Source organism: Bacillus rossius, chromosome 2 (assembly GCF_032445375.1).
Source record: "Bacillus rossius redtenbacheri isolate Brsri chromosome 2, Brsri_v3, whole genome shotgun sequence".
NCBI lineage: Eukaryota > Metazoa > Arthropoda > Insecta > Phasmatodea > Bacillidae > Bacillus > Bacillus rossius.
Window position 1 is genome coordinate 22,549,605 of NC_086331.1, and position 14,165 is coordinate 22,563,769.

General features: G+C 30.1%; 1 protein-coding gene across 6 annotated transcripts in view; it reads right to left on the bottom strand.

The window, feature by feature from the left end:
* Positions 1-390: 390 nt before the first annotated feature.
* LOC134529172 (guanine nucleotide-binding protein G(I)/G(S)/G(T) subunit beta-1) overlaps positions 391-14,165 on the bottom strand; it is a 106,385-nt gene continuing 92,610 nt past the window's right edge. For all 6 annotated transcript variants that reach the window (XM_063362999.1, XM_063362995.1, XM_063362993.1 and 3 more), the window contains 3 exons: positions 12,197-12,268; positions 8,436-8,652; positions 391-8,249 (listed from right to left, as the gene is read on the bottom strand). In XM_063362999.1, coding sequence (XP_063219069.1) covers positions 8,143-8,249; positions 8,436-8,652; positions 12,197-12,268 — 396 coding nt within the window. In that variant the 3' untranslated portion in view covers positions 391-8,142. The remainder of the gene's footprint in view (positions 8,250-8,435; positions 8,653-12,196; positions 12,269-14,165) is intronic.

The window sequence follows — 14,165 nt, forward strand, 5'->3', positions numbered from 1 at the left end:
TATCTTGGTAGAAAAAAAATGTGAATTAAGACATTAACAGACAAAAATACACAACAGCCAGAGTTGATTAATTAGGCAATATTAACTACTCAGAGTAACTATTTTTTGTTATTAACTTGAACGAAATAAAACTGTTATAGTTTCATGATGTCTTTCCAATAAAATCTATAAAATAAAATTTTATGAAAATTAAAAAAAAAAAATTCACAAGCTCTGCCTAATGAAATCATTAGCATCCAGTTGGAACAATCTTTCAGTCATTACAATAATATATAATAATGGATAACTGAGGAGGAATTATTTCTGCACACACTTGCAAATAAGAAATAATGGCATATGTTTATTCACAGAACAAAGCACTTCCAAACAAAAGTAAAAAGGGCAAATGAAGACAGTTCATAAACATTTATATTTTCAAAACACAAGAACATACAATGGTGTTTCAAATACTCCGGTATCTTCATTTTCATTAACTCGATGCCTTTATGTATTAGCAGACACATCACTTTCCAAATGGACACACACAAGAACATACAATGGTGTTCAAATACTCAGGTATCTTCATTTACATTAACTCGATGCCTTCATGTATAAGAGCACACATTACTTTCAAACTGCTGGACACTCACTGTGAAACTTACTACTTAACTATTACGTTATTAACTACAATATAAGCAAAACAAAGTTTCTTCCAGTATACTATAAACAAAATACAATAAACTTTACACAGATAATAGAACAAAATTATTTCCAATTGCTAAAATGTTCATATATACATAACTTGCCAATACTGTTGTATAAAATATTTAGTTCAAATGTCTCAATGAAAAAAAATTCAAATAAATGCACTGAACAGTCATCAGTATTACACTATGACAGTTATAGTAATGAATTTAAGTGTGTGTATTCAACCCTCAAATGAACAACCTGTGCCTCCTTAACTAAAAGATAATTTTACTAAAAAATTAATAGTTTTAATGTAAAATAACAATACAAAATATAAATGAAACGTGACCCAAATCAAAAATAACCGGTGATAACTTATTTAGTCGTTTTAGAGTGCGACATCACACCTACAGCTTGATTCAAATATATAAACCAATTTATAACTTTACTTGTAAAGTAAAACCCAATACAACAACACAATAAAAGCAGACCCCCAAAGCTACATAAACATGAACTTTTGACAAAAGTGAAATTGGTAGATTTTCTTGTTAACTTTTCCAACCAAGTATGTCCCACAAATTCATCTACTTTACAAATGTATGTTGAATATAACACTAACATTAGAAACTAAGTATCGCACTCCAATTAATTTCATGAAATATTTTATGCCCTCACGTTAACAGAGCAATGTTTAATGAGTCTCAGCCATTTATATACCACACACCACTAAATTATAAGTTTTTCTTTTAATGAAATGGCAGGATAATGCATATTTTTCCAAACCAGAGAAACTAATACTTTTAGTCATTAGGAATTCTAGACCATAATGAAGACAAATTTCAGCTGAAATAACAAAATATTTGCTTATCTAGTCTACCATGTTGGCACAAATGTGCTACTTGAAACCTGTCAAACCCTTGGTAAATAATTGAAATGAATCAGTTAATTGCCAATGCAAAAATGTTCCAAAAAGTTTAAGTGAGCAAAAATTGATACATAAATAAATAAATTTCAAACAATTATATACATATTTAAAAAAAACTTGGGAGTATATTACTTACAACCATTAAGAAATTGTATACAAAAAAGAAACAGTTACCTGTAACACAGTGGCGAACTGTTCACCTGAAGTAGTCATTGCAACCTGAATATTTCTATGTATAAGTAGTGTACAACTAGCTTTTTGAAGTGCCTACATATTCCTTCGAATGTTTCTTTGCTTTCTCAAATATCACATTCAATACCCGATTGAAGAGTTTCAGGCTTTAATGAGCTTGGCAATAACCAAAGTTTTAAATTAACTTTCCAAGTGTCAAAAATTGTGAGTTCACAGATGCCTTTAAAGCCTGCTTAAAAAGTATTTCTTCTTATTATAACATCAATCAAGCATGTGTTAAATAATCCACAGAGAACAAAAAATATCTAACATATTATATTTTATGCATGCTAACACAAGGAGGGGAAAAAAAATTGAGAGCACATTAGATTATTACTTTTGAGGGTTGATTCACTTACAAACTGAAACTCACCTTGAGCAGCATCTGTTAGTGACCGGGCCTGGACACCTCGTTCTCTGGGCATGCAACGCTGGTAGCCAACCTCTAATCTTAACATTCTTACGATACAGTACGAAATGACATCACACAAGTGTCTTTTCAACACATTAACATATTGCAACAATTATTGGTCAAACAAATTTACAATGATTGGTCAAACAAATGTACAATGATCGGTCAAACAAATGTACAATGATCCATCAAACAAATGTACAATGATTGTCCCTTTGCTTCAAATTTTTGACACCTAGGACAAATATTTGTACACATCGTTGGTAAGAGAGATGCATGCCAAACTTTGTCAAAAACATGTTTTTGCAGACAAAGGATTTGTGAACGATTAGCCAGTGGTTATAGCTACATGCAGTCCTGGAGAAACATAAGGCACTAAAGCATAAATAAAACAGAACTAATCAACTATTTTAATGCACCTAGTAACTGGTTACAACCTTTGTCTAGGCATTTTAAAAAGATTCCTTGTATGAACAAAATGACTTCACTGTTTTAATACACTAATTTTCATGAAATAAATTATTCTTATATTAAATATGCACCTGATGCAGCAGTACAATATCTAAACCACCCAATTTCCATTACATCAGGAACATTAAAAAAATCCAAGCATTTGTTTTATTTAAATTTTTGTATGTAAATTTGGCTGTAACTTACAAGTTGACTTGTACATTATACTAAACAAATCACTTTTTCAACCACAAATGAATTATTTTTTAAAAATTTAAAATCTGACCTATCATTTCCATGAATTGGCATTTACGTACAACCTTTAGTAATGATAATGTTAATAACAATTAAGGAAAATAAATTATATTTTCTTCTTTGTCCTTTAATTGCTTGTAGTACAATATTTTGAATTTCATTGTACCAATATTGGCATATTTAATTTCATGTTACAGCAATAAATTGCAATAGGAATAGAACTTAATAGAAACTAGTACATTTTTGGATAGGCAGTCTAAATTGGAATTGGTTTTTAAGTTAATTAATATATTCGTAACTGCTACAGGCTAGTAGTATCTGCATAAAGTGAAAACTGTATTTATTAGTGGCTACTGCTATTACTTGTGCAAAATATTTTCAAGTGCGTTTTCTAAGTATCCGCACAAAAAATTTAATATGCATGTACTATAACATAATATAATAGCCAGCGGCCTAAAAAAACACATAATGAACATAGTGCACGACACCTGCTGACAGAAAAAATCTTTGCAAGGCCAATTATCAATTACTTCCCATATGTGCATGGACAGGCAACCTAAACACCAAATGTAAATCGATAACTCACAGCGCAAAGCAATGCTGCTATAAATATTTTACGCAATAACTTTTATAATAGAGTCCGAATATCCAACTGGAATACCACATTGTTTTGAGCTCATGACAGATCAGCTTGGCAACACAGAATTAACAAGTGTTAAAAAGAGCTGTTTGCAATCTCTTGAAAGTTGCATAGTAGTTTTAGTAGTAGTAAAGATCTTTCTTCCACCAGTGTTATTTTCAACCACTTCTTTGCATCTAATAACAACACATACTAAAAACCATTAGTGCTTTGGCTGCTGTCCACAATGTTTTGAAGATGTACGTATTTACCAAAAGATTAAAATTAAAATATAGTTTTTAGCCATGCAAACAGGATTCTGAAAATAGTCCTGCTTACAAATGCTACATGAAACACCAAATTAGTTCGTGAATCTACAAGCTGTTAGGAACATCACAACCTACTTTTTTGTTTGGTGGCATTTGCAGGTAGATTACCTAACATTTACAGACAGGGGAAAATATAAGAATGTCTACTCAAATTTTGCATTTGATGCTATTCTGATGCCAGACTGAAAACTGTGTAGTGGTAATGAAAAAATCATTTGGAACATTATTATTTTTATGACTTATTTATATCTACATGTGCATTATGAACTAGTCTTTGATGATGCTTCTATAGTTTAAGTTAAAGTCCAAAAATTTAAAAGTAATTTTTAGCCTTACACATGGGACTTACAATCATATTACAAATGATGCGAAAAAACTGGCTTACAATTTCCCCTTCCCCACAAATCAAATACCACTTGCTAATACATAATGTTTTATCCAGAAGGCATTTGCAGGTAGGCTACAACTTACCAGCATAGCAAAAAAAAAAAAAAAAGTTGACAAAGTTTTCATAACGTTTAAGAGTGATTATTAGCAGCTATACGTTTAACACAATAATAGTAATATCATACTGAACCAGAAACATTTAGTGTGTTTGCACATTAACTAGTCTGTGAATGAAAATAATAATAAAAAAAAAGTGTTTTATGAAGTTTGGATGTTTTTTCCCCATAAATCTCAAGACGCAAATATTTTGAACACTACATTAAATAAACTTAATAAATAATATATAAATTTTCACCATAAATTGTTAACATTGGGCATGGGAGCACTAGTGACCAAGTACCGCCCACACACTGCTACGACTGCACTCACATGTAACCCACCTAGTTTTGTAATATCTTTTATTAAATCTGTGTTCAACACTTTTCAATTACACAAAATTTCATCTTACTTCATAACCAAGTATAACCAATATAATTGTGTGTGTAAGAGAACTATTTTTTATATTTACATGAACAGTAATAAATTTAAATTTCACAAATCACGACCCTAAAAAATTTAAACTAAAATGTACAGCCAACGAAAATTCATTAAATTCAATTGTGGAACAGATTTTTTTTAGATTCATGCAATTACGAACGGTACATAAAATACCACAGCTTCGCAAAATGCTAACAATTTTAAGCCCACTCAATTTTATAATTTATTAACCATAATATAGTTACTAGCATACATTATGCAAGTTAATACTACTTAATTAATTGTAACACACTTTGAAGTACAAAATAAAAGGATAACATGTACAAAAATGAGTTTCCAAACACAGTCTATATCTTTAAGTTTCACGATACCATAAAGCAAAAGCTTTAATTTCTGCATGAAAAAAATTTAAAATCTGAAAAATTCTGGATGAAGCAAGTAGGTTACTTATCAAAGATAAAACACCTAAAGGAGTTTTTAATAATGCCAGTATCATTAAACATAAAACTTATTTTAATTGTTTTGACACCAAAAAATTAAACATAAGAACTTAAAAGAATGATAGGCAGATGTAAAGAGATGAAACTTTAAGTGGGAAAGGAAACATGACTATTTGGAACCCTTCTGGCTTTTAATGTCAAAGCAAATGTTCAGAAAAAACAATTATTTCTTCAGAGCATTTAATTTCATAAATTACTGCAAATACAGTTAAGATTAATATTAAATGTATAATAGATGTCTGAAACATCAAAGGGCTAGCTGAAGTGAAAACCCTGTTGAACTATGTTTAGTCCAATGACTATCATTCACCCTTACCCCGATTCCACTAGCACAACACACCTGTACTGTGTCATATAACAGCAATTATGACTCCTCACACCTGAGATATAATCATACATTAAAAATCCTTCCTTATTCCATATTCTTAAGCCTAAGCATTCACATGAAAACCAAGCAATATAAAGTCACTCCTCCATGCAGAATTAAACCAAATTTGGTTGTTTTGGTGCATCATAGAATGAACGTGAAGTCCATAGTTAGGTACTACACTGCATACAGATCGCAATAATTTATATTAAGTTAATACTAAATAATTACAAGTCATACTTATGATACTTACTTTCCGAATAATACTGTACATATATTTTGTTTCACAATACCAGTCACATAAAAGGCAAAATTTTATGTGCTTATCTGAAACACAAATTGTTAACTGCTTGAGTTTTAAATTTAATTAGGGGATGTAAATTATAGTTACATATTACTGTTGTAGAGTGGACTGCTTTTTAACACTAGTATCACATAAAAATTTAAAAAAATTGTAGAGACATCATCAAAGTTTATTTGGAATGAATACAGGATAAATTTTAAGTTACTTTAAAATATAAAATATATATACAAATAAAAAATTACACTCTCTTGACTCACCATTTAGAAAGAAATATACAGAAAAATAAAGAATGTCAAATTATGTTGTAGTTTTGATTTGTATTCACACAGTTTTTAACAGCAAGGAGACTAAAGATTGAAGTACAGAATACGAAAAAAAAATTCTTATTTTCATTCATGATATAAGTTCAACATTCTGTCATGCACATTCAGTTTATGTAATATTCACAACTTAAAAACAAAAACCCATTAGAAGATGATAATAATAAAGGATGTAAAGTATCATTATTATAAATGCTTCAACATTAAATACACTACTATGAAATACAATTAATCCATATGTATAAATGGCACACACAAATAACACACAACACATTGTGATGCAACTGGGAAAAGGCGGCCTCCAAAAATCAGGCCAGTAGAATTCCTACTAGTCACTGGAGTAGCAAAAGGCTAATGAATTTTTAAAAGTATTTTGTAATTATTTCATTATTTCCTATACAAGATATGTACTTCACTGCAACTAGATTTAATGACCGTCATAAATGGAAAATCCCCTCTCTCAGGTGTACAAAACATTCCATTCACTAGCCAAAATCTTGCAGAGATTAAATAAAAGCAATTGACACAAACACAAAATACACTTCAATTAATTCCACACTACTTAAAACCCATACGCGTGACTAATAAGCATTCACATTTACCCAATTTGAGTGGCCTAGCTTTATGAAGTCACATCACAACACATGCAAAAAATAAATATCTTCAAAAGACAAAAAAAATGTACTATACATAGAAAACCTGATGTGTTATTAACATGAATATTAATAACAAAAAGAGGCATCTAAGTAGTTTTAAGCTATTCTTTAATCTATCAATTTTACAATATTGTGACAAATCTGAAAACTGCAGACAGCCAAGAAACTTATAACAATAAAGCACAGTAATTTTAGAAATTTGAAATCACAAAAGTTTCACCATTTTTGAACTTTACGCAATACCCTTTCTAGGCCGTGTCCCAATTCAGACAGCACTCTGTTCACAAGCACTCTCTTGCAAACTCGTTCTAATTTGCTTTCTTCACAATACTTGTCCCCAGTCACACATGAAACTTAACACACACAGAGTACACAAACCAAAAATTGTACATGACAAAAAAAAAGCACACAACCATTTTTTTTAGAATTAAGACCACATACCCACGACCTTTTTTAATTTACAGCTTCAGGTTGTGAGAGTATTCATATGTATCTGCTTAGTCCATCACTTGCTAGGGAACTTGTGAATGCCATTCCCTTGGATAACGCAGTGATGGGTGACTGCAACGTAAGGGCAGTATCTTGTCTCTACAAAGATGTTAAAAAATGTAGGAGGTCTGATAGCTTTGCCAATCATGGTCAAGAAAGTTAGGCAATATCAATAAATAATTTTCAGTCATGTTATAGCAAGCAAACTCTAAGAAATAAAGGATTTAAGAGGGAAAAAATATTTATGAATTAATTTCAAATAAAAAACATAAAAATAGCTAGGGACTTAAATACCCTTCACAAAACTTGTACATCAATTTAAAATGCTAATATGACCACAGTTGCTAATAATAATGCTGTTAAAACTGTTTCCTTAAGAGAATCAAAAAAATATTTTAACATTATAAATTTTACAGAATATTTACTTTGCAAACATCAATCAAAAATAAAAGAAGATGAAAACATTTAGACTGAAAAAGCACACATAATCTAACTTCTTCTTATATTATACGCCCACATAGATTCTCTCTGCTGATGCACACCCAAAGGGCACTTTTAAATGACATAACGAGACTGCAAGAGAATGCAAAAGAGCATTCTTACAGCGAATTGAGACACAGTCTTAATGTTTCAATTGCAATCTCTCAGTTGCTGATATTTTATTTCATAATGCTGTTTGTGTTGCAATTAAATATTTAGTTCCAGATTCGCAAGAAGCTATCCCATGAACCAGTGGCCACTGCCATTCCATCTTCAGTCACACCAAGACAGCTCACTCTGTTATCGTGTCCAGCCAGAATTCCTGGGGAAAAAAGAAACTTGCATAAGTACCACTAACTATGCAAACACATACAAAAACAAAATTAAAACCATATTAATTAACTAATAACATTTATGAAAATCCACAGATGAACTGAATTTGGAATTAATTTTATTACATTACTATGGATACAAACAGTAAACAAATATGTCTGGAACATAATCTCACCAGCTCGTTCAGTTTTCATGGAGTCCCAAACATTACAGTTGAAGTCGTCATAGCCAGCAAGAAGAAGACGACCAGACTTGGAAAATGCCACTGAAGTTATACCACAAATGATGTTATCATGAGAATACATGGCTAATTCTTGGTCTGCACGAATATCGAATAAGCGACATGTAGCATCATCACTACCAGTAGCAAAAGCATATCCATTGGGGAAGAACTGAAAAAATACAACACAAACAAAATTATTATTTCACAAATTTAAAAAAAAAATGTATTTGGTAAACATATTAAGTGCAGGTATATACATTTTCATTTATATACATTTCATGCATTTAGTAAATCACAAAGCAAAATCTGCACTAAAGAGCTTTCTACTGATCAGTTACGGTAACAAACTAATGGAGAACTGGGCATAAATAAATAGTAAAAAATAGTGCCAGATACAATACCAATGAAAAAACTTTATAAGAAAAACACCAACTAAAGAATAACAATTTCACATGCACCTTAAGGGGCCCGCCTCGTCAGGGGTGCATGTGTGTTAGTGAGGCGGGATGATAAGCGCGACGCTCGATGGTATTTCTAGCGCGGTATCGCCTCTAAGCACAAGGCTCTGAACTGGAGCGCAGCCTTCTCGTCGTCAATGGATAACTGTGAAATTTGAGCGGTGACCGTATTTTTATATTACGGGGAAATTAAGATAAATGTGTAATGCAAGTCCCTTAAGTGCTTTCAAGAATCTGTACCACTTGTTTCACACCTAAAAATTACTCTGAAAACATGCGTTTCAGCCATTTTAACTCTTCTAGAAATACAGTTTAAAAACATGATCCAAAATTAAAAGTACTTTTTGGGCCTCAGTGAACTCTTAAATGCTTTTCGTAAACATACCCAACTCGGATATCTTGAGTAGTTTTTAAATCGCGTTGTTTTTCCTGAAGCTCTGCACATCGTGTGTGTGACAAGGTAGGCGGGCCCCTTAAGCACAGGCCAACACCAACTGATTTGAGCAGAATGCCATCCAGGTACTGTTGACCGAACCTAATTCATCCTCATTTGTTTTATCATATCTAACTGATCAGAGCCAAGTTTCATGCTTTAATACAGACATAGATTTGCCATAATCCATCTTATTACTAGAGATAAGATTATGTGGTTTTATTTTTAGTCACATTTCATTTTTCAAACAGAGGATATCTGTTATTGATTTTACTTTTATAAAATTTGTTAATACTTACTCCACAAATATAGGGGTAAAATTTATATGCTGCATTTTTAGGGTAAAATAACTTTTAATAAATTAGTCTAACACAGAAATATTCAGAACAATAAAAATAAATAATGAGCAATAAGAGATTAATTTTTCTGACCCATACACTTTGCAACAAATTTTTCCCCCCCAGAAATAAAGACATTTCTTCAATTTCAAACATTAAAAGATTCGTTTTATGATTTGAATTAAATTTTGGTTAAATGCTATTAATTCCTTGAAATGACTTGCATTTCGGTGCTATATGATGTATTAATTGGATTTTGGTGCATGTTTTGTCATACTTTTTGGTGTTACTTCGGTTTTTATCACAAATCACCATGCAATTTTGTCCTTATCTATTAAAAGTGCACTACAGATGTTCTGGCAACAAAAAAATGTGTGTTAATTATGTCATTATCTTCAATGATGAAATAGATTTATTATGTTACTTTTGTACATCAATCATTTTTACCTAGCCTACACAAAAATGTTTAAATAAATAAAACAATATGAAAAATTATACTGCACTAAAACTAGCAATCGGCTTAATTAAACTGTTTAAGTACAAAAGTGCAATGAAAGTTGTGGAAAGCGCTACTGATACCTAATTATTGTTATATCATTTTACTACGTAGGTTTGCATAACATAATCTTAAGTGGTTATATTACATTATCAGCACAGGTGTATTTACAGAATCAGGTAACTGATAAATGTTCAGAGAAAAACAGGAACAGGGACTGAAAATGAAATTTGTCAACAATCAGTAAAACATTCATTTGCATTCTTCAAGTATTTCTATATAAAAATTATTTTAGTTCTAAAACATGGCAAATGTTCAATTTTACTTTTCATTCCCTTAAAACTTTTATTCTATACCCTATGAATTGAAACTTAAAGACTTTTTTGCAATTCTGAAGGAAAGCCTGTTTTTGGTAATAGAAACTTAACAATTATAAAATCACCCCAACCCAGAAGCTATTATTTGATATTTCCTTAGTTGGAATATTTATTCAATTTTATAAACAGTGATATATCTCTTACCCGAACTTCCTGACACATTTATCATTAGTTTTTAAGTAGTTCACTGTTTAAACAAGCGATTAGGTTAGGTACATTTGAGTGAATGGTTGGTTAGGCAGCTACATAAAATATACTGTTAAGTGATGTGAACTTTTGGTTTCATCAGATTAACTAACTATATTAAAAATACTATAAATTATTATGGATAGTTGGTTAGGTTAAGTAAGTTACATTTTAAATCAGTAATTCCTAATGATTTCACAGTATTTTTAATGTAGCTATCTACATGTAACCAACCATTGATACAGTTTTAATTATTTTTAATATAGGTAACCTAACACAACTGGCCATTTTCACAATATCACAGTAATTGTAATATATATACCTAACCTAACTACTCAAAATGGTTAACTACTTGAAGTATACTAGTATCATCATATTAGAGAATGATTGAAGTATAATTATTTGTTATCAGAAAAGAGGCTATTCTTCAGAAATACAATTTTTATTAGTTTTTAAAATCAGTGAAGTTTCAGAAACTATAAAAAAATTATAAATTTGATCATCTCTATAATTTTTATAAAATTCCACGAAAAAACTAAAATAACTTTTTGTTAAAATATTAAAACATATGGTAAGTACTAAATAAAGCAGTACTCCTATAATTTGGCATTAACAAGGCAAAAACAACACAATGTGTACATATCTATATGTAATAACTAAAGTAAATATAAGCATAGGGATGGGGCTAAACATACATAAAAAAATGTAAGATGTCTTCTCATACTACTAACAATTATTTCTTGATATAAACTATAAAATGACTACAAATGTAAAGATAAGTAATTAAACACATTATTTTTCACATATGTTAATACTTTTCCAGGGAAATGAGTTTTTCTCCATTGAAAAAGACAGTATTTTTTTGTCCCATCAAGTAATAAAAGAAAAGTTACATAAAACCTGGTAAACATATAAAATGTGTAGTAGCTTCATTGTAAACAAAGCCATCCTGCATTTTTACTAAATAACAAAAGATATAAAGATACAAGCTGTATAACTGTGTTGTACATCAAACAAAAAAAAAGACACATTTGTAGCATTTTTAAATAATATAGATTAGCATTGTAGTACAATAAAAATACTACATTATAGATATTTACATACTTTTATAATGAAACGTGTTTCATGTATTACTGAACTACAAGACAACAAGTGAAGTTTTCAGAAATGGCATCCATCAACTCATGGAAACAGCTGTATTTCACGCTAAAATTAGTGTTTGCACAAAAATTTTGTAATATTGTGGAAAACTTATATAAAAAAAACTACCAAATTTCATTTTTTTGCGAATTCAGCAGTTCACCATTTTTTGGGGTCCCTATGCATGTGCACACAATCAAATATTCTGCACTTTATGTTTGCCATTATGATTGTAAATCAAAATAAGCTATAAACATATGCAGAAACACTGCTGAAATTACTTACTGTGACAGCGTTGATATCAGATTCATGCCCGGGGAAAGTCTGCTTGCATGACCCTTCTCTGATGTCCCACAACTAAAATTAAAAAAATACATACAAATGCAGATCAAACTCTTGACATTATACAAATATACAAAAATTAGTTGTGTTACCAGAATAAGGCTTTTGTTGAAAACATGCAAGAAAGCATGTAAGAATCAGGCACTTATATTTTCTCTTTCACTTGCAGCTCAGAGACAAGCTACATGTAATGACCAACTAAAGAACTTACATGAAATAAAAAATTATTAAATATGCATTGGACATCAAATTTTATAAAACAATGATAAATACACCCAAAGAGTCAGGTTGTACAAAAAATTCATAAAATACAAAACATTTTGTTGGCTTTTCATATACCCTAAACTAGAATGGTGTATTTACTAGCTCAGTGCGAATATTCAAATTTTAAAATACAAATTATTATTTGTATTCAATTCGACCTAGAATACCAACACTTTGAAATAACGAATGTTTGTTTGCTTACGAATATTTTACACAGTATACCTTTTGAGTTTTTTGTATACCAATATTCACTTTTAATGTTAAGACTTTTGTGCGATATAAAATACCTTTATTGATTTTTTGATAGGATTTAATAATCAAAAAACATGAACAATAAGCAACATATAAACATGAAACAAGTAGTAGTTTTTTTCCCACTATTGTCTTGTCTTGCTAAACAGTAAATAAAAATCATGCGAATGATTCAAAACACAGCGTATTTGTCATTTCAAACTTGAAAACAAAATTATTGTATTTCTTTTCTCACATGAGCTAAAACTGGGGACAAAATAAATAACCGTCAAACACCATGGACTAAAACACCACAAAACACGGACACTCAATTGTGATGGCCATGGTGTATAAATCAATAGTCACTATCAATCTAACAGCATGCGACACTAACAGCTAACTTGCTGTATGTATCTATGATGAAAAGACTTTGCGATTCAATAAATATGGAAAAAAAAAAAAAAAAAAAAAAAAAAAAAAAAAAAAATAATGGCTTTGAATTCCAGATTAAATTATACATTTTGTTTATAAAATTGCTTGACTAAAATACAGAGTACCTGTTACCATTAATGATGAAAATGTGTGAATAACTAGGGTTTAAATATGTACATATGAGCTTATTTAATAACTAATTTGGTAATAGAGCATTAAAAATTAGTATCTTGTTTTTCATGAAATGGATTTCACAGTATTTTGCTGTTTCGCAAACATTTTTTGATAATATGTTAAGTAGCAGGTTCTGGAAAATAAAGGCTAACAGGAATAGGAAAGGATTGGTTTGGTTTGGTTTGGTTTGGTTTGGTTTGGTTTGGTTTGGTTTGGTTAAGTTAGGTTAAGTTAGCTGCATAATTAAAAAAAAAATTTCATTCATAATTTAAATATTTTAACAAGCATTTTACATACAATTACTTTAGCTAACTAAACCCAATGAACCTTTCACTTTAGTATTATTTGTCTAATTTCCCATAAGCCACTACACTACATATATACTTTTTCTTTCCATATGTTTTTGTTACGTGTGAAAAATTTTTTTTTAGTGGGATTACAGTTCTCATTTTTTTACTATTTGAATTCGATATTCTTACTGGCCTATCATCTACTCATATGTGATAAAAGTTAAAAAATCACAACTATTCTATGCTGAATATTTAGTTTTTTATGACTACTTAATATCGGAATTAAAACTGCACAACTTTTTATTGGAATACCACAAAACAAAAGTTTACATTTTGTGCTTTAAAACTGCAGTAAATACAAACAAAAAATGAAAACAATTACATCTGCCAGTACTGTAATTAAATTGTTAATCTAAATAGTTCTCTCATTATTATAGCAAAACTAGTCATGCCTATAATTTTCTGCAATTTATTTTGATATTGTAGATTACAAACACCGAGATTTAACAAACTTTATCATG